Source organism: Haematobia irritans, chromosome 4 (genome assembly GCF_050003625.1).
Source record: "Haematobia irritans isolate KBUSLIRL chromosome 4, ASM5000362v1, whole genome shotgun sequence".
Taxonomy (NCBI): Eukaryota; Metazoa; Arthropoda; class Insecta; order Diptera; family Muscidae; genus Haematobia; species Haematobia irritans.
In genome coordinates, this window is record NC_134400.1 from 179,891,740 (window position 1) to 179,914,177 (window position 22,438).

At 34.4% G+C, this 22,438-nt stretch overlaps 2 protein-coding genes across 10 annotated transcripts in view; one reads left to right on the forward strand and one right to left on the reverse strand.

The window, feature by feature from the left end:
• Positions 1 to 17,921, reverse strand: part of LOC142232789 (uncharacterized) — a 288,220-nt gene extending 270,299 nt beyond the window's left edge. For 3 of the 9 annotated variants that reach the window (XM_075303461.1, XM_075303465.1, XM_075303457.1), the window contains exon 1: positions 16,943 to 17,921. The gene's annotated coding sequence lies outside the window, so the exon portion shown is untranslated. The remainder of the gene's footprint in view (positions 1 to 16,942) is intronic. The other 6 variants (XM_075303464.1, XM_075303462.1, XM_075303463.1 and 3 more) reach the window with 6 other exon arrangements.
• A 2,685-nt stretch (positions 17,922 to 20,606) lies between these two features.
• LOC142235880 (uncharacterized) lies at positions 20,607 to 22,154 on the forward strand. The gene is made up of 2 exons (XM_075307131.1): positions 20,607 to 20,779; positions 20,843 to 22,154. The coding sequence occupies exon 2, from the start codon at positions 20,853 to 20,855 to the stop codon at positions 22,152 to 22,154; it is 1,302 nt and encodes a 433-aa protein (XP_075163246.1). The 5' UTR covers positions 20,607 to 20,779; positions 20,843 to 20,852.
• The last annotated feature ends 284 nt before the right edge of the window (positions 22,155 to 22,438 follow it).

A 22,438-nucleotide genomic window follows, 5' to 3' on the forward strand; every position in this document is an offset into this window, starting at 1 on the left:
TTGTCTAATTAATAAAATGGTCTAATCCACCGACTAAATTTCCTCGTCTTACATCATCTTTTTATGTTTGTTTTGCACTCTCTGCTGAATCCCATGAAGAGAATTGGCCAGTTTTATGACTAAAAGTGTTGGAAATGTTAGTAATGAACATAATGTGTCAATGCCAAGAATTTTTCCAACATGGGTAAAAGTGTGCAAAATTATGATTGAAGAAATATTTTCTTCTCATTAAGAACGTCATCAACATCAGCATCCAACAATACAAAGCATATCATTCTTTCATTTATGGTATTCATGCCTATTTATCCGTATATAGTATGACGTGGACTATGTGATAAGGCAAAGAAATTGTGTGAACCCATTTTCTCAATATATATAACAACATTTCTACACTGAAAAAAAGCATGCCCGGTTCAAAAGATTTTGTCTTTAGACTAAGGATTTGACTACGAGGCAGAGAAACGGAGAATTGAAGTAAGAACACAATTCTCTTTATATCCTTCACCACTACTGTGGTACAGGGTGTAATAAGTTTGAGCATTTGTATGTAACGCCAAGAAGGAAAAGTCTGAGCTCCCATATATAGTTTTCGCCCGATTTACACTCATTTGCCCACAGAGGCCAATTTTTTGCTCCGATTTAGTTGACATTTTGCATAGGGAGAAGAATTAGCATTGTAACTATGCGTGCCAAATTTGGTTGAAATCGGTTCAGATTTGGATATATCTCTCATATATAGCTTTCGCCCGATTTACACTCATATGACCACAGAGGCCAGTTTTTAACTCCGATTTAGTTGAAATTTTGCACAAGGAGTAGAATTAGTATTGTTGATATGCGTGCCAAAGTTGGTTGAATTCGATTCAGATTTAGATATATCTCCCATATATAGCTTTCGCCCGATTTACACGCATATGACCACAGAGGCTAATTTTTAATTCCGATTTAGTTGAAATTTTGCACGGGGAGTAGAATTAGCATTGTAGCTATGCGTGCCAAATTTGGTTGAAATCGGTTCAGATTTGGATATATCTCCTATATATAGAGCTTTCGCGCGATTTACACTCATATGACCACAGAGGCCAATTTTTTGCTCCAATTTAGTTGAAATTTTGCACAGGTAGTAGAATTAGCATTGTAGCTATGCATGCTAAATTTGATTGAAATCGGTTCAGATTTTGATATAGCTCCCATATATATGTTTTTCTGATTTCACAAAAATGATCAAAATACCAACATTTTCCTTGTAAAATCGCCACTGCTTAGTCGAAAAGTTGTAAAAATGACTCTAATTTTCCTAAAATTCTAATACATATATATCGAGCGATAAATCATAAATAAACTTTTGCGAAATTTCCTTAAAATTGCTTCAGATTTAAATGTTTCCCATATTTTTTTTTTACTAACTTGTGTTCCACCCTAGTACATTAGCCGACTTAAATTTTGAGTCTATAGATTTTGTAGAAGTCTATCAAATTCTGTCTAGATCGAGTGATATTTAAATGTAAGTATTTGAGACAAACCTTTATATATAGCCCCCAAAACATTTGACGGATGTGATATGGTATCGAAAATTTAGATCTACAAAGTGGTGCAGGGTATAATATAGTCGGCCCCGCCTTTCCTTACTTGTTTTTAAGTCAATTCGAATAATCGACCATTGTTGTCGGTCGACTGACCAGATACACACATAGTGCCTTCAGATAAAAACAATAATTATCAACCTAATACCTTAAATTCAACCTTTTTCGTTTTCATCTAAATTGAATTCTTCGGTAGTATTTTGTGACTCTAGTCAAAGTGTTTTAATTTAATATGAACGAATATCCATTATATTACTCTCTGTGGTATAATCTCGCCTCACATAGGTTTCGTTATCGTCTTCATAATATTTTTTCCGCTAGAAATGAAACAGCTTCTGGTTTTATGTTCGAAGCAAGTGTTATGTTAGGTTCGAATTTCTAAGACTAGTGCCAGTGGTGGATGCTCTGGATTTTATGGGCTTTTGACATCTCCAACAGTGTATGCTTGAATTTATTCATCCATCCATCTGGTATAACATAGACTCATGGCCTTGAAATCATATGGATTTTCTAAACCAAAAATGGATTGTATTGTTCGACACCATGGTCGCCGGCAACCAAAAAAAAAAAACATAACGAGAAGTCTTTTGTGGCTTTTTTCGTTTATGGTTCTAAAAAGATATGTAGTAGCATGGAGCTATTTACATTTTTGTGCTTAAACGCATAAATCTGTATTTAAATAAAAATGTGGGTGAATACAAAACAGATTCATGCGAATTGAGTAATTTTTGCAAATTTTTACAGACAGAGCTAAATATAGCCAACATTGAGTTTTGTTGTCTTTTTTTTTAATGATGTTAAGGTCATGAGGTTGGTAATTTAAATTGTACGATTTCTTTTTATTGCAAATATTGCTTCTCAGGGAAATGTCAGCTCAATTAGATAAAATGAACAAAAACCACAAAGACAATATGAATAATTAAGTTTATCTTGTGCTACAATGCTCAGGTACGGAAACATAGTTAATTTTTAAGTGTAGGTGATTTAGGTTTCATAGTAAAATCTACTTAGGAAAAGCTCTCATTATCAAATAATGTTGGAGGTAACATAGTCCAAAATCGTTAAGGAATTATTATTAAATGAAAATCGTGTTTTACAGGGGCATTTTCTAATGGGAAGGTACTTATCTACATCATTACGAAGAGTGTGCGATGTATGAGCAAACGGCGTAGTTTCCGATACATAAAAAAATATATTTATTTAGAAGGTAGTACACAGAATAAAATATTTTCATTTCCATCATGAAATTAATTGATCCAATAAATTTTTAATTGAAATTGCTTCAATAATGGAATTGATATCAAATTAACGCCAATTAAACAAATTAAATGATCCAATTTAAAATTTAATTGATTTTAGTAGTTTTTGTGATTGAATTTTATTTTGATTACAAAATTAATGGAATCAATTTTATTTAAAAACAAGTAAGTAAAGTATAAAGTCGGGCGGGGCCGACTATATTATACCCTTCACCACTATGTAGACCAACATTTGTGTTACCATCTCAACTACTTCAGATTTGCTGGGAGCTATATAAAGGTTTGCATTTCCAGATACAAATACTTATAATGGAGACAATTTTTTGTACTTCTACAAAATCTCTAGAATTAAACTTGAAATCGGATAACGCCCTGGAATGAAACACAATGTTAATAAAAAAATATGGGAAATATGAAGCGAGAGAAATTTTGAGGCAATTGTACAAAAGAGCATTTGCGATTTATCAGGTGATACTTATGTTCGAGATATAGGACAATTTGAGTACCATTTACAATTTTTGCTACTCAGCAGTGACGATTTTACAAGGATATTGGTTAGATCTTGCCAAGATATGTGGTCAAGTGTGGGTTGTGATATATTATTTGGTCAAGTCGGGCGACTTGGAGCCTTATTTAAAACTCAACCGTTCTGTGGAAATTCTGGCATTACAGTGTTTAGGATATGATTAAGATATGGGGCAATCATCACAGAATTTTATGTAGAGTGTGGGAATTTTGGCCATATTTGTATAAACCGGAAAAACGAATATAAATTAGATCAAACTTGACACACTTAAATATAAATATCATATTAAATATATTCTCCGTGGATACTATGCAGTCAATTGGAGGAAAATCCCATTGAAAATGGGTCTAAAATATGAAATAGTCTACCATATTTTCCCAACTCTGGTGTACATATAACGGGAACTATATATAATATGAACCGATTTCGACTAAATTTGACATGCATAGTTAGAATAATAATTCTGTTATCTCTGCAAAATTTCACGTAAATGGGAGTTTAACTTTGGCCCCCGTAGTCATTTGAGTATAAATCGGGCGAAAGATATATATGGGAGCTATATCTAAATCTGAACCGATTTCAACCAAATGTGGCACACTCACCGACACTGTTAAGCGTACTCCTTGTGCAAAATTTGAACCAAATCACGGCAAAACTCTGGCTTTTGAGACCATATAGGTTCAAATCGGACGAAAGATATATATGGGAGCTATATCTAAATTTGAACCGATGTCAACCAAATTTGGTACACTTATCGATACTATTAAACGTACTCCTTGTGCAAAATTTGAACTAAATCACGGCAAGACTCTGGCTTTTGAGGCCATATAAGTGCAAATCGGACGAAAGATATATATGGTAGCCATATCAAAATCTGAACCGATTTCAATCAAATTTACCAAGCATTGGTAGAATGTCAATTCTAATCTTTATGCAAAATTTCACGTAAATCGGTAGTAAACTTTGGCCTCTGTGGTCATATGAGTCTAAATCGTACGAGAGATATATATATATGGGAGCTATATCTAAATCTGAACCGATTTGAATCAAATTTACCAAGCATTGGTAGAATGTCATTTCTACTCTTTATGCAAAATTTCACGAAAATCGGTAGTAACCTTTGGCCTCTGTGGTCATATGAGTCTAAATCGGACGAAAGATATATATGGGAGCTATATCTAAATCTGAACCGATTTAGCTCATATTTTGCAAGTTTTTCGAGACTCATAAAATATTGGGATGTACTGAATTTGAAGAGCATCGGTTGATAAATACGCCAATTATGACCAGATCGGGGATAAATATATATGGCAGCTATATATAAATCTGAACCGATTTTTTCCAAAATCAATAGCGATTGTCTTTGTCCCAAAAAACGACCCTATGCCAAATTTGAGGACGATCGGACTTCAACTGCGACCTGTACTTTGCGCACAAAAATACATGAACAGACAGACAGACAGAGAGACAGACAGCCAGACAGACAGACGGACATCGCTAAATCGACTCAGAATTTAATTCTAAGACGATCGGTATACTAAACGATGGGTCTCAGACTTTTCCTTCTTGGCGTTACATACAAATGCACAAACTTATTATACCCTGTACCACAGTAGTGGTGAAGGGTATAAAAATTTAATTCAAGTTTCAATTTTAATTGAAAACAAGTATATACGGCCGTAAGTTCGGCCAGGCCGAATCTTATATACCCTGCACCATGGATTGCGTAGATAATTCTACTAAAGACGTCATCCACAATTAAATTACTTGGGTTGCGGCCGATGGCAAGGCATCTTATTTAAAACTTCTTAACATCATCTTCTAAATTGTAAGTTAGTCCATGCGGGATATATAGTAGACAAAAGAAAGGTCGTTTAAATACGTATATATTCAGTTCTTGACCGGTATATAAAGGGAAGAAATAACTACGAACCGATATAAAATTTTGTGCGGTAATCATAGAGCCAGAATTGAAATATAAGGGTCGCTTTGTATGGGGGCTATATACAATTATGAACACGATTCTACTAAAAATGACAGATTTTTTACTGTTTGGTAGATTGGCAGAATTCCTGATATTTTGGAAGATTTTGCAAAATAGTCCTCCCCAATTATGATATGCTTCATAAATTTTCAATAGCAATAACATTTTGACAAAATTTTCTGCAGAAATAAGATTGTGACAAAATATTCTATAGAAATAAAATTTTGACAAAATTTTCTAAAGAAATAATTTTTTGACAAAATTTCCTAAAGACATAAAATGTTGACAAAATTTTCTATCGAAATATAAAATTTTGACAAAATTTTCAATGGCAATAAAATTTTGGTAGATTATTGAGTGGCAATCGCGATTTTTCTGTGAATGGGGATCGGTTTATATAATATAGATCGATACGGACCAATGTAGGCATGGTTGGTATCGGCCATACATTAGCGAAATATATCAAATTTCAACCAGATCGGATGAATTTTGCTCCTTCAGGAGACTCCGGAGGTCAAATCTGGGGATCGGTTTATATGGGGGCTATATATAATTATGAACCGATATGGACCAATTCTCGCATGGTTGTTAGGGACCATATACTAACATCATGTACCAAATTTCAGTCAGTTCGGATGAAATTTGCTTCTCTTTGAGGCTCCGCAAGCCAAATATGGGGATCGGTTTATATGGGGGCTATATATAATTATGGACCGATGTGGACCAATTTTCGCATGGTTGTTAGAGACCATATACCAACACCATGTACCAAATTTGACCCGGATCGGATGAAATTTGCGTCTCTTTGAGGCTCCGCAAGCCAAATCTGGGGATCGGTTTATATGGGGGCTATATAAATTTATGGACCGATGTGGACCAATTTTTGCATGGTTGTTAGATACCATATACCAACACCATGTACCAAATTTCAGCCAGATGGGGTGAAATATGCTTCTCATGGAGGCTCCGCAAGCCAAATCTGGGGATCCGTTTATATGGCGGCTATACGTAAAATGAACCGATATGGCCCATCCGACCTACGTCAATAACAACTACTTGTGCCAAGTTTCAAGTCGATAGCTTGTTTCGTTTGGAAGTTAACGTGATTTCAACAGACGGACGGACGGACGGACATGCTTAGATCGACTCAGAATTTTACCACGACCCAGAATATTTATACTTTATTGGGTCTTAGAGCAATATTTCGGTGACAAAGTTAATATACCCCCCATGGAGGGTGGAGGGTATAAAAATAATATTGAAAGTGTTTTTTCTGTGGAGTATTCCTGAAAGTCTGATGTAAGGAAACTGAAACCATCCAGTGTTGGTAAGGCATTATGCCCACACTGAAAAAAAAGCATGCTCGGTTCCAAAGATTTTGTCTTTACTTTAAAAATTTTGGTATTGATTCCGAGCCAAAGAAGCGGAGAATACAAGAAAGGATACTTTTAAGACACAATTCTCCTTTAAATTTGGGTTTTGTGTACTTGCTTCTAGGAAGCAAATTTTTATTTTTCGCTTTTGCAGCTTTTTTTCTTCATATGCTAGCAAAGTCCTTTAAAAACGAGTTAACGACAACTTTATTTTTTAAATTAAGACTAGACTTACTGTAGAAATATGATTTGTTTCAAGTAAAAAACGTCTTTAAAATAAAGTGTTGAAAATCATGTCCTATATTTGAATGATTTTTTGCTTTGTAGTCAAGATGCAAAAAGGCAACAAATTTAAAGACAATTTCATTAAATTTTAAGGATTCTTCTGAATTATTAAAGTCAAGTTGACCTTAGCCCAAACATTTTTTCTTTCATGGTATGATACCCATTTTTAAGTGAAATCTCTTAATTATAAAGACAATGCAACTTCTTTGAAGAGTTAATCGACTTTTGGACAAGGAAAAAAACTTTATATTAGAGAAATGCGTCTTCTATGCTAAGCAAAATTTGCATTCGTATTTTAAAGACATGAAATCTTTGACCTCACGACAATATTTTTTTCAGTGCATGCATATATTATTGCCTCTAATACCATATTCCACACAGTGGTGCAGGTTATAATTATTTCCGATACCGGGACTCGAACCTGGATTTTCTGCCCCGTATCAGTGGCCATTGCACATTGTACCACGGATGGAGTTGTCTAACGATTATTTCGAGAATTTTCATGGCCAAAGCAAAAGTCCTTGGACGAAACCGTGAACATTCTATTTTGGCCCACTCAAATAAAGGTGAACCCTATATGGCACTAAAGCCATCATAATTCTATTTTAGTTCATGGAATTATTATATTTTGAGAGAAAGTTTCCTTTACTTTAAATATTTTATTCGTAAGTTAGTTAAATAAACTAACGCCCATTCTCATGAAGCTCCCTTAGTGCTACGTTAGCTAACGAACTTCAAAACTGTACAAGCGACATGGCATCTTGCCTATATATTTCATATGTCAGTTAAAAACTGAACTGCTGATCATTTTCCTTCAGTTAAAGTTAACCGGAGAGAAGATATTTGCAAATTACTTTCTGCTAACTAGCACTTGAAGGCTAACGGAGCTACATGAAAATGGTCGTAAAAGCACAAATGAAGCATAAACATTTACTAAATTCGTGTCTCCCACAAAATAGGTCAGAATTTCTAAATTTGTAAATTTTTACCAATAATGGGTCAATCTTAAATTTCGTATGGTACTAAAGACATTGTTGAGATGTTGAACTCTGATTTTTTGGTACGTTTTTGATATTTGGCTCCCTAATAACCGTGTGAAAATTGGTTCATATAGGTTCATAACTATTTATAGACTCTTCTATACACACAAAAAATGATTTTTGGATTCAATCACGAAATTAATTGATCCAATTAAAAAATTAATTTATATTATAAATTCTTGTGAATGAGTTTTGTTTTAATTAAAAAAAAATTGTTGAATCAATTAAATTTCTGAATTGAATATTTTTGAAATTTTAATTTCATTTTAATTTGAAATTTTAATTAAACCGTTCAAGAACTTATGTAATTGTTTTATGTAGGTAATTTAATCTGCCTCCATATGGGTTAAGACAACCCAAATAATTCGATTGTAGATGATAGTTTTCAATAGAGCTTTGTACCCATTCCATGGTGGAGGGTACATAAGAGTCGACATGGACGAACTTACGGCCGTACTCGTTTTTATTGAATTATTTTTATGTAATTGGCGTGACAGTTTAGTTACAATTTTTTAAAACTAAGCAAAACGTTTCATCCTGTTCACGATTTTGGAACGTCATTATCTTTGACGCCTTTCACCGTAATGTGAAAGACTGTTTCGCAGATAAAACGGATGTTCTTATAATTGAGCTAAAAATAGAATAAGGCACACTGAAAAAAAAATGTTTTCGTGAGGCCAAAGATGTCATGTCCTTAAAATCCGAATGAAAATTTTGCTTACAATAGAAGACGCATTTCTCTAATATAAATTCCTTGTGCAAAAGTCGATAAACTGTTCAATGAAGTCATATTGTCCTTATAATTAAGTGATTTGACTTAAAAATGGTTGTCATAACATGGAAGAAATTTTTTTTGGGATAAGGTCAACTTGACTTTAATAATTCAGAAAAAAATCTTTAAAACTAATGAAATTGTCTTTAAATTTGTTGCCTTTTTGCAGCAAAAAAACTTTCAAAAATAGGACATGTTTTTGGACACTTTATTTTAAAGGCGTTTTTTACTTGAAACATAGCATAACAGGTTGGCTGATAAGTCCCCGGTCTAACAAAGAAAAACACATTTTTAGTCAAAATTCGTTTTTATTATTCAACATAGTGCCCTTCAAGAGCGACACAACGATTATAACGACCTTTCAATTTTTTGATAGCATTTTGGTAGTACTCCTTCGGTTTTGCCTCAAAATAGGCCTCAGTTTCGGCGATCACCTCTTCATTGCAGCCAAATTTTTCCCTGCGAGCATCATTTTGAGGTCTGAGAACAAGAAAAAGTCGCTGGGGGCCAGATCTGGAGAATACGGTGGGTGGGGAAGCAATTCGAAGCCCAATTCATGAATTTTTGCCATCATTCTCAATGACTTGTGGCACGGTGCGTTGTCTTGGTGGAACAACACTTTTTTCTTCTTAATATGGGACCGTTTTGCCGCGATTTCGACCTTCAAACGCTCCAATAACGCCATATAATAGTCACTGTTGATGGTTTTTCCCTTCTCAAGATAATCAAGCGCATCCCAAAATACAGAGGCCATTACTTTGCCAGCGGACTTTTGAGTCTTTCCACGCTTCGGAGACGGTTCTCCGCTCGCTGTCCACTCAGCCGACTGTCGATTGGACTCAGGAGTGTAGTGATAGAGCCATGTTTCATCCATTGTCACATATCGACGGCAAAACTCGGGTGTATTACGAGTTAACAGCTGCAAACACCGCTCAGAATCATCAATACGTTGTTGTTTTTGGTCAAATGTAAGCTCGCGCGGCACCCATTTTGCACAGAGCTTCCGCATATCCAAATATTGATGAATGATATGACCAACACGTTCCTTTGATATCTTTAAGGCCTCTGCTATCTCGATCAACTTCATTTTATGGTCATTCAAAATCATTTTGTGGATTTTTTTGATGTTTTCGTCGGTAACCACCTCTTTCGGGCGTCCACTGCGTTCACCGTCCTCCGTGCTCATTTCACCACGCTTGAATTTTGCATACCAATCAATTATTGTTGATTTCCCTGAGGCAGAGTCCGGAAACTCATTATCAAGCCAAGTTTTTGCTTCCACCGTATTTTTTCCCTTAAGAAAACAGTATTTTATTAAAACACGAAATTCCTTTTTTTACATTTTTTCACAATAACAAAAGTTGCTTCACAAAAGACGCTCTATCTCACAAACTAATTGACTTACAGACGTCAAATTTTGACACGAATCATTTGAAGGTTGGTACTATATAAAAATAATATGCATTTAATACTAGCGACGCCATCTATGTGTCAGACCGGGGACTTATCAGACAACCTGTTAAATTCTATTGGAAGTCGAGTCTGAATAGGAAAATAAATTTATCGTTAACTCGTTTTTAAAGGACTTTGATGGCATATGACGAAAAAACGCTGAAAAAAACGAATCAATTACACAAAACCCAAATTTAAAAAAGAATTGTGTCTTAAAAGTATAGTTACCTGTATTCTCCGCTTCTTTGGTTCGGAATCAATACCAAAATTGTTAAAGTAAAGACAAAATCTTTGAACCAGGCATGCTTTTTTTCAGTGCAGCACTCAGTGATTAGAGAGAAATTCACCCGCTGGGGTACCACAATGGACTAAATAGTCTAAGTGAACCTAAAATGTCGGGTCGCCACCATACCTTACCTATGGTGGAGGGTAAAAAATAACGACAGTTCATACAAGATAATTAATTCAATTTAATTGCTATAGAGTATGCAAATTGTCTCGGATTATATTGCCGCATGTATCGTCCTAGTTCATTTAGATGCATTGTAACATTTTTACAATGTAAATAAACATTTTTGTCATGCTATTACCTTATCATTCTACAATACTTATTCGTTTAGGAATTTGCATAAATTATTAGCAATATTTCCAGTTGTTTACAAAAACGCGAGTAGTGAGAGGCGTAGAAGAATTTGAACTAGAATGTCAATCATCATTTCATGAGTATATAGGTATGCGAAGATGTGTTCGCGTATTTCATCTTCACCTTCGCATTTTTATACACCTTATCAATATTCTCTCTCTCTCTCGCAATGGTTATTGTAACTCAGTTGGGTGTTGGTATATGGATATGCGTGTGTGTGTGCGCTTAGGTTTGCTATGAGGTTATTATATCATCTGGTTATGGCTGATCTAATCTCAGCTGCAAACAAAACTTTAGGTGTTTTGTTGTTGAAAGTAAAATAAATCCAAAAATAGTTTCATTCTAAAACTTTTGGCTATGACTAATCTTGGTGTTGTTGTTGGGGTTTCAACTCTTTGCCTAAGCTATAATTTTAGTGGCAGAGACGAGGTTTGCGCCCATGTATCTCAAAGTCATACCTTAACTATCTTGCCATGCAACAACAACTATAGTATTTATTATAGCCGTTGTTATTGTTTTCGTCTTATGGGGGATTTCTCAACACAAACAACTGCATGTGTGTGTTTGTGTGTATTTTGATTTTTGTTTGATTCCTCTCAATTTTATTCGCTCCACAACAACTTTTGGCATCATAAATTCTTATTTTGTGTTGGTGTTGTAGCAATACAGCAACCATGGCACAGCACAACAGCATTGCTAGAAAAATATTTTCAATTGTTGGCTGAATTTTTGGTTGGATTTATTCAAAACTGGTATCCAAGGAAATGTTCAAAGAAAGACATTCATTATGATGTGTTCCATGGTGTTCAATCACAAGAGTGCAGACATGTGTTGGATGAATTTAATAGATCAAGTTCGCTTTAAGAACATTTGCTCATAAGATAGACCAGTTTATCATAAAATTTTTAGTAATTTTTTTTTTTTAGAACATCGACATAAGGATGGGGAATAAAATGTTGGTAGGTTGTGGACGTTTCGACATTTTTATATCGTTGTTATAAAAACAAATGTTGCTTAGAATTTTCAGGGCTATCCAACAAAAAATTGGTATCTCATTATTTTTCTTTTAAGACCGGTATTAGTTCATGTTGTACAAGTGGAAACCAAAACTTAAAATACTATATAAAAAATATATGGATATTCTTTTCAAAACTTAAAATATTTTGAAGGGAATGGTTCAAACCATTAATTTAATAAAATTTCCTTATTAAACAAATGACAAGAAACCGGTCTTCAGCTCGAATTTATATATTTCATTTCATTTTATTGAGTACCTACACAACAAGATTAAAATCTTATAATTACAACACAGGATTATACATGTTAAAAATATTAAAACATCTCCGATTTATAATAAGTATATACAATAATTAAATTTAAAGATAAAAAGAAAATAAATTAAAATAATTAAAAAATTGTATTAATAATAGAAAAGAAATTGCATTGTATTATTGATGATTGAAATTGAAATTGTTATACTATATTATATATACAAGCAAATTTTTAATGATAAATATTCTAATTTTGAATACTCTTCTTAAAAGATGATGCGTTGCTGATGCATTGTATATCGGGTGGTAGAGTGTTCCAGAGACGTATTGTGCCTATAAAGAACTGCCATTCGGATACAAGACTTGTCCTTATAAAGGGTATTATATTCCTATTTCTATCATATCTGGTAAACCGAATTTTGTCATAGAGATAGCTGGGTTTCCGTTTGTAAATCAATTTATGTAGAAATACTAACGACTTGACATTAAGCAGGGTATTAAAACTAAAGCCAAAGAGGGAGTTTGTAACATGCGAAACATGATCGGTCCTGCGTAATCCATACACATAATGAACTATACTATTGAATGCCACGTTAAGTCTATTTTTGCTCACGGAGTCACAATTCGCGAAGAGTTCAGATCCGTAAATTAAACCCGGTAACAAAAGACTTTTCGCCGGGAGAAGTCGAATATTGACTGGTGTGTAGGAATGAGTAACCCATAAAGCACGTAGTTTTGCATATGTTTGTCCAACGGCTGTGTTTATATGACTTGACCAACTCAATGTGCTATTGAATACTACTCAATGAAAAACACAAACTTAATGAATTCCAATTTTAATTAAAACGAGTTGAAGTTCAAAAATCGCAAATATAAACTACACCCAATTTATGATACAAAATAAAAAAACTAATTTCGTAGCTAATGCTTTATTCTACATGGTACCTCTTTTAGAAACATAATATATTAAGTTATTAATATAGCTTAGTAAGCTATTTTTCGGCTGCTAATCGACGTCCTTCGAATCGATCTTTCGCTAAGACACGCCCAATTAGTAACCACTGTGCTAGAATGGTTAGCATGTCCGTTTTGCATACAAAGGTCGTGAGGGGTCCTTGGTCGTTGTGCTAAACATAGAATGAGACAGCACTCATTGATATGATAGAAGTTCACTAAAATAAAATACTGATAGTACAACTAAACTAACTATACCAAGAAGATCGTTTCAAATGGTGCGGTTCGCGAAGCAAAACTAAAATTTTCTTTGGCTTTTAAAGGAATCTTAAGCTATTGCATTTCTAAACTACGTCTAGAGTTCTAATTTCTGGCTAATTCTATAATAATTGAGGTAACAAGTAAGTATCAAGAAGTCAAATCGGAGGGTTTGCTTATATCGGGGCTATATCAAAACCTGGATCGATAAGCTCATTTTCGAACTTTAGCAAGTGACAAAGAAAAACCGAATCGATATTTCTATGTGTAGAAAGAAATTACACCTCCACATAAAAAAAAAAAGTAAGGAAAAACTAAAGTCGGGCGGGGCCGACTATATTATACCCTGCACCACATTGTAGATCTAAATTTTCGATACCATATCACATCCGTCAAATGTGTTGGGTGCTATATATAAAGGTTTGTCCCAAATACATACATTTAAATATCACTCGATGTGGACAGAATTTGATAGACTTTTACAAAATCTATAGACTCAAAATTTAAGTCGGCTAATGCACTAGGGTGGAACACAATGTTAGTAAAAAAATATGTGAAACATTTAAATCTGAAGCAATTTTAAGGAAATTTCGCAAAAGTTTATTTATGATTTATCGCTCGATATATATGTATTAGAAGTTTAGGAAAATTAGAGTCATTTTTACATCTTTTCGACTAAGCAGTGACGATTTGACAAGGAAAATGTTGGTATTTTGACCATATTTGTCGAAATAAGAAAAACATATATATGGGAGCTATATCTAAATCTGAACCGATTTTAACCAACTTTGGCACGCATAGCTACAAAGCTAATTCTACTTCCTGTGCAAAATTTCAACTAAATCGGAGTTAAAAATTGGCCTCTGTGGTCATGTGAGTGTAAATCGGGCGAAAGCTACATATGGGAGATATATCAAAATCTCAACCGAATTCAACCAAATTTGGCATGCATAGCTACAATGCTAATTCTACTCTCTGTGCAAAATTTCAACTAAATCGGAGCAAAAAATTGGCCTCTGTGGGCAAATGAGTGTAAATCGGGCGAAAGCTATATATGGGAGCTATATCTAAATCTGAACCGATTTGGCTGGTATTTTGCAAGTTTTTCGAGACTCATAAAATATTCGGATGTATGGAATTTGAGGAAGATCGGTTGATATACACGCCAATTATGACCAGATCGGTGAAAAATATATATGACAGCTATATCTAACTCTGAACCGATTTTTTCCAAAATCAATAGGGATCGTCTTTGAGCCGAAACAGGACCCTATACCAAATTTTAGGACAATGGGACTAAAACTGCGAGCTGTACTTTGCACACAAAAATACATCAACAGACAGACAGACGGACAGACAGACAGACGGACATCGCTAAATCGACTCAGAATTTAATTCTAAGACGATCGGTATACTTAACGATGTGTCTCAGACTTTTCCTTCTTGGCGTTACATACAAATGCACAAACTTCCCTTCAGTTCTTGGGACTGGTCCCAAACCGGTCGATTCACCTGTCCTTTATAGCCGGTACAGGTCCTTTAACTGGTGAGGTGACCGGTGAAATTAACATGGGGTTGTCATAGGAAGGGTCAATTGACCCCCACATAGATACCTACAAACCAATCCTTTAACCGGTTGTTTTCAACCCACCAATTAACCAGTTCAAATAGACATGTTAGAAGACAGTTCTAAAAAAACAAAATTTTCCACCAATTTTACTTCTTATTTCTATCAATGTTTTTTGATTTGTCTTATGTTATTTTATCTAATTTTTACAATTTGAAAAACTTTTTCGCTCCGGCCAGGTTTTGAACCTGGGTTTACTGGCAGCATAACAAAACGCCTTAACGCATTCAGCCACAAACGCCATTGAACACCCAGCGTTGAAACGTCAATTTAAATGTTTGTGATATTGGTAGAAAATGAACAAATGTAGGGAAAATATAACTGAAAAAAAATCTAAAAATAGAACTGTCCCTGTTATAGATGCAAAAGGGCCAGAAATGTGTTAATTAACCCTGTGATAGAGACATTTGAACCGGTTAGGGGATAGGTTCATTGTGGTCTAGAGACAAATTCATGAAGTGGCTACCAATTGGCTAAATACAACCAGTCCCATGACCGGTATAAAATTCCAATTGCTTGGAAAAAGGGGTCAATTGGCACCAAAAAAACTGAAGGGTTATTATACCCTGTACCACAGTAGTGGTGAAGGGTATAAAAATAAATAAAAGGAAAAGGAAAGGATCGTACGAAAATTATTTAAACGTAGAATCAGTTCAACATTGCTAGTCAAGGGTCCCATTTGAAGTGGAAAAGGTTTCATTAGAATTGATAAAAAGGTTCATTTGGAATGAATTACAATTTATACGTGTCGTTTAGGACAAGAAGATGAAAAGGTTTTATTGAGTTAAAATGCTAGATACCAATCTGCACAAGTCTAGCTACACATAACCTACGGAAAATTGGTGCAAATAACCACTGATGGCACCCAGAGAAGGAATATGATCACCCCAAACATGTTTCAAGAGCAAAATGTTATTTTTGTATGGTGACCATGTAACATGGTTTTCGCGATCATGCTATTTTTTCAGAAATCATGTATCTGATTTCGGCAAGCAGGTTATATTTGACGATAAAATAACATTTTAGTGACAAACATGTTACATGGTCACCATACAAAAATAACATTTTGCTCTTGAAACATGTTTGAGGTGATCATATTACTTCTCTGCGTAGGACCTATCACAGAACTGGTACCTCTTGTCAAAATTTTTAAATTTTCATACAGTTTATTGATTTCTATACTATAAAATCTTTGATATTAAAATCAACATATGATGATGTCATTTGGATGGCCAATATCAATAGGTTCCGTTGAGTTTGTCCCAGACGAGTCTATGTTAAATTGACCGGCCACTTTCATACGTTTCGACCCGAACTGATCCATACACACCTGGGACTAGTCATCTACCGTCCCCGGTTGATCAATTTCCCGTAGGATATTTCATCACTGCCTAGGGCGAATTTCTATAGCCATCAGTATTGATCGCCAGTGGAGATGATTAATTTTGGGTCTTATACGGTAACTTCGATTGAAAATAACTTATAAGAATTACGACGGACCTATCACAGGGCTGCTAAGGATGCTATAGTTTCTCGCAATTTTTAAACGTTTATATACATTATTAACTGCTATACTCTCTTGGTATTAAAATATTGTTGGCTTTACACATTTACTGAAATACAATTATTAGAATAATCCATTGTTCAACAAATTCCCACAGACGTTTTGACCAGAATTGGGACTGGACCAATAACTAATAACCGGTATTGGGTTTGATCCATTCCCCGTATGGTATTTCATTTGATTTGAATATGAATTATTTGCTATTGGAAAAAGTTCCAATTGAAGTGAAAATGCTATATTCATAGATTCATCTGAGTGTTGTGAAATTATTGCAAATATTTAAAGTAATAGTAAATAGAATTGATGGATTTAATTGTTCATTATAAAATAAAATAAAGTGGTTTCACTTACCTTAGAAATTGTGAGCTGGTAAACTTCAATACAGCGAATTGAAATATTTTTTTGTGATTTTGAAAAACAATTTATTTAGTTTTTTTTTATTAATTAAATATTTTTTCTTCAAAATTGTATACCTTCGGTTTATTGCAAATATTTAGTTGTCTACTATCATTTCTCCTGGATTATTTTTATTTTCCGGTTTTTATTCAAACACTCACGTAATTCATTTAAAGAAAACAACAACAAAAAACAGTAATAGCTGTTAAAACAATAGAAAAAGCATTAGATTTGATTGGAGTCTATTTGAGGTTAAAAACCATCAAAGTAAAGAAATTCAGTAATAACAAACAAACACACACATACACACAAATGCACAAGCCAACGAAATCACTTATGGCTAAAGCATTGAAAACAAATGGAGCTATGAAACTCTCAAACACGTTAAGCAATCAATTCAATTGGATATTTCTTTATTGCTCTTCTTCTGCTTCTCTCATAGGCTATATTCAATATCAAACACTTTATATGTAGTAGCCTCTTCTTTTTCTTCTACTTATTGCTATTACTCTTCTTCTTCTTCTTCTATTTGATACTATTTAGTTAATATTCGTTGGCTTTGTTTAAAAATTCACTTGAATGAACAATCGTATACTTTTGATTTTTGTATGGTGTTTTTTGTTTTTAATAATCGCCAATATTTTAGATTCCCAACAACAAACACAAAACAAAAACTTGAACGACTTTGATTATGATGATGACGTTATACCGAAACCAGATTTGTTGTTTTTGCAAATCAAATGAAACACACAAAAACCATAAACAACAACAAAAACAAACAGCAGCAGTAATACCGCAAACAGCAAAAACACACAATTGAATACAATTAACGCATTGGAGGGAATACAAATTTTTTTATTTTTCAACCGACCCGTTCGAACCGTTCAACACTCATGCGCATAATACGTTTGAAGCCGACGAGTTAAGATTGCATACTAACTTGGCTTCGTGATCTCACCATCTTAATCAAAAACCACTAATACTGTGTTTGGTTTTGATGGGGATATGCTTAAAGGTGTGTGTTAAAGTTATATGCAATCATTGTGTGGGGGGCTTAGATTTTGTGTTGGATTTACATCAGAGATAATGAGAGAGAGAGAGATCAGGAAAAAAGTGGGAGTACTAAGAGTATGGAGTATAAATAATTATAGATAGCAGCAAAGGTGAGATTTGGGTATGTATGTTGGGTGTTAATGCCCACCCGACCAAAGTGCCGAGAAATGGCGAAGGTTCGCTAAAGCGAACATTTTTCGAAATAAATTAATACGCACATTATTCGAGAAAAGTTCGATAATAGAAACATTTCGAACGTTCGTTGTTTCGAAGTAATAACGAATATTTTTCGGTTTATTTGTTGGTGTTCCGCCATGTTTGTTTTTGACAAAGACAGAGATTAAAAAGTCATTTCAGTTTAAGAAATTGTTAAGTGCGGGTGAAGTGTCTAAGTGATTCTAAAAGAGGTAAGTAATTTATTTATATATCTTTGAAAAAAACTACCAATTTTCTTTCTTATTTAATTTACAGAAAACTTTACTTATTGATTATAGTCCTTTTCAATGGCATAGCCACGACCGGCTTAATAAGAAATTCCGCGCAAAGAAGTCAATGCAGTGCCTTAAATCACTTTAAATATATAGTACTAAATGTAAATATTTTAAGTATTTTGTTCGCAACACAACTATCTATATTATTTTGTATTATAATTATCTATATTGTGTTGTAATAAAAATAAAAACAAACTTGAAAATTCTCTTTTGCTACACAACTTGTAATAGGAACAAAATGGGAATAAAACAGTATAGAAAACCTTCGAAAGCGGAATGATATCGAATACGAAAACGAATTCGAAATAGATTCGTTAACGATCAATTATAGATATCGCGAAACCTTCTTTAACGAATCACTAGCAAGCCTTCGAAAACGAAGAGTTTGCTGGCAGTAACAGCACGACAGACGAACGTTTTTCGAAATTTTTTCGAACCATTCTCGATATCGTTTTCGATAGTTTTCTTCGAGGAAAACCCGAGAATATTTCTATATCGAATACGATAACGAACGTTGTGGTCAGGTGGGTGGGGATATGCATGAAAGTGTGTGTGTGTGTGTTAAACTTGGGTTTTCTCTAACTGCATCCATTGTATGGGGCTTACATTTGTTTTGTATTTACATCAGAGAGTGAGAACAAGAGAAAAAGTAGGAGTACTAAGAGTAAAATCCAAATGAGGTGTTAGAAAACGTAGACTGCGACAAAGGTGAGATTTGGACAGGTTTTTATCATTCACAATTGTGTGTTGATTGGTTTATTGTGAATTGGTTCTATATTTCACCACTGAGTGTACAACAAATGAAATACAAAGTTCCCAATAGACATAATAACGTTTAGGTATCAAATTCAAGTCTATTTCAATACATTTCTCAACATGAAGTCATTGGGCTTGATAACGACTTACATTCTACTGATTCTCTGACATTTGTCAAACTAAGTTTGAAAGTTTTTGAAATTGGGAATGTATGTTATGTTGTTCGAAGTTAAAGGGAGCATAGATAACCGCCAATCAATCAACATACATTTCTTAAACATTTTTTCCCAATTTCTTGCGGAAAATTTAATCTTGAACCCAAATTGATTCAAAACTAAGATTCTATGATAACAGGTTGGGTGATAAGTCTCCGGCCTGACATATAGATGGCGTCGCTAGTATTAAATGCATATTTTTTTTATATAGTACCAACCTTCAAATGATTCTTGTCAAAATTTGACGTCTGTAGGTCAATTAGTTTGTGAGATAGAGCGTCTTTTGTGAAGCAACCTTTGTTATTGTGAAAAAAATGAAAAAAAATGGAATTTCTTGTTTTGATAAAATACTGTTTTTTGAAGGGAAAAAATACGGAGGAAGCAAAAACTTGGCTTGATAATGAGTTTCCGGACTCTGCCCCAGGGAAATCAACAATAATTGATTGGTATGCAACATTCAAGCGTGGTGAAATGAGCACGGAGGACGGTGAACGCAGTGGACGCCCGAAAGAGGTGGTTACCGACGAAAACATCAAAAAAATCCACAAAATGATTTTGAATGACCGTAAAATGAAGTTGATCGAGATAGCAGAGGCCTCGCGAGCTCACATTTGACCAAAAACAACAACGTGTTGATGATTCTGAGCGTTGTTTGCAGCTGTTAACTCGTAATACACCCGAGTTTTTCCGTCGATATGTGACAATGGATGAAACATGGCTCCATCACTACACTCCTGAGTCCAATCGACAGTCGGCTGAGTGGACAGCGACCGGTGAACCGTCTCCGAAGCGTGGAAAGACTCAAAAGTCCGCTGGCAAAGTAATGGCCTCTGTTTTTTGGGATGCGCATTAGTCTTGTGTCGTTACGGACCGAACTAGTACAAATGAACGATTCACTAGTAGGAACGAACGGTACTAGTTCAATTTCTTTCACTCTCATAGTACCACGGCTCCTTTTTTTCCTTTAGTACATATTTTCTATTTCTTTCCATCCCCTAAGTCTGTCAGTTGTCTGTGTTCAATTGACAGATGTGCTTCATTTCTTTAAGAACTGTCATTTACTCTACAACGCAAATCTGATGAAATTTGCACAATTTTTCTGAAGAAAATAAAAATATCTTGTTTTGTACAATACATAGTGTAAAATAAAACTTCATAAACATTACACTTTCAAAATCAACTTTAACAGATTTCAACTGTCGTTTGCCTCATAAAAAAGGGATTTCAAATCCACTTTCAGTATATTTTGAGCTTAATGTGAATGGGCTATAACAAGGGTAAGTTAGTATAAAATGTCTGTAAGTGAAATTTATAATTTAAGCTTTTATTAATCTCTCTAGAAACCAATCAATGTCAGACAAAAGGAAAACTAGTCCTATTTGGACACATTTTGTAGAAATAGGCAAAGATAGGGCGCAATGCAAGTACTGCAAAAATAGTCTTAGCACTGTGTCTGGATCAATTGGTAACCTTAGTCGGCATATGAAGCGGAAGCATCCAGCTACTCCCATAAATACGGAAAGACAAATGCCATCCTTGGTCCAGGTTTTGGAGAGCTGCGATGATGAAGTACAATGTGCAATCTCAACCACTACGCCTCATACAACAGAAAACGCAACTGGAGGGGCTACAAATTGTTCAAGCCCAAAGGCAAATAGAAAAACACAACCAAACATTACTCAGTTCCTTCAGAGGCCACCACCAACTCGTAAGGTAGAAAAAATCGACTTACAAATTTTGAAAATGATCGTAAAAGGCCACCATTCCTTCAGAATTGTGGAGGAACCAGAATTTAAAGCCTTACTGGAACTAGTTTCACGCTGCCCAAATTATAGATTGCCATCTCGAAAGAAAATCTCAAATGCTTTGCTGTTAAGTAGTTACAATGATGTTTTGGAGGAAGTAAAAACCAAAATTCAAACAGCTTCTGCCGTAAGCCTCACTACCGATGGATGGACATCCAGGTGTCATTGTAGCTACATAGCTGTCACTGCCCATTATATCGATGGAAATACGGAGATGCAATCACATTTGTTAGCTTGCGTAGAATACAACGAAAAACACACGCCCGAAATATCTACAATGATAACAAGTATTCAAAAAGATTTAGACACAAGATTTGGTGATTATGAGAGGAACTACCTCTATGCAGAAAGCGCCTTACTTGATCCCCGTTTTAAACGGAGAGCATTTAAAAGTGACGTCAACTACGACTGGGCTGTAAAACAATTAAGAGAAAAAATATGCCGGATAAAATTACCAGAATGTGATATAAATAACAACAGCGTCCATTCAGATGAGTCGCCCCAGCAGAGCGATTCAAATGAGCCGGAGTACTGGAAGCTCTTTGACGAAAAATACAAAAATTGTGCAAAAACTGAAAACAATACAGTAGCGGCCATAAAAGAATTGGATAAATACTTAAAAGAAGACTGCGTCGGACGGAAGATGGACCCATTTAAGTGGTGGGGTCAAATGAGAAATGTCTTCCCAAGATTATATATACACGCCCTAAAAAGACTATGTATTACGGTGACGTCTGTGCCATGCGAAAGAATCTTTTCAGCAACTGGTAGGATAATAAGCGATAGAAGAACGCTTCTAAAACCATCCGAAGTTGAAAAAGTTGTATTTCTCCATAACAATATGTGATGAAATGTATTTAAATTATCTAGTCCATAAATTTAAAGACTTAAATACCTTTTTAAAAGGTAGCAATATAATCTGAGATTATCTTTACTATTAATTAAATTTTAAGGACAAAAATGAATTTTTTATTTAATTTTAATAAAATTATAATTTACAAGTACTATTATACTGTAATATAAAAGTATATCTAAAGTAAAAAATGAATTCATAAAATCTTTTTATATGATTACATTTAAAAAAAAAAATTTAAAATGGAATAAATTGGCTTTTTAATGCACCTTTGAAGA

Excerpts from the sequence above, each read along its gene's own strand:
- LOC142235880 (XM_075307131.1), top strand. The coding sequence starts at position 20,853 with ATGTCAGACAAAAGGAAAACTAGTCCTATTTGGACACATTTTGTAGAA.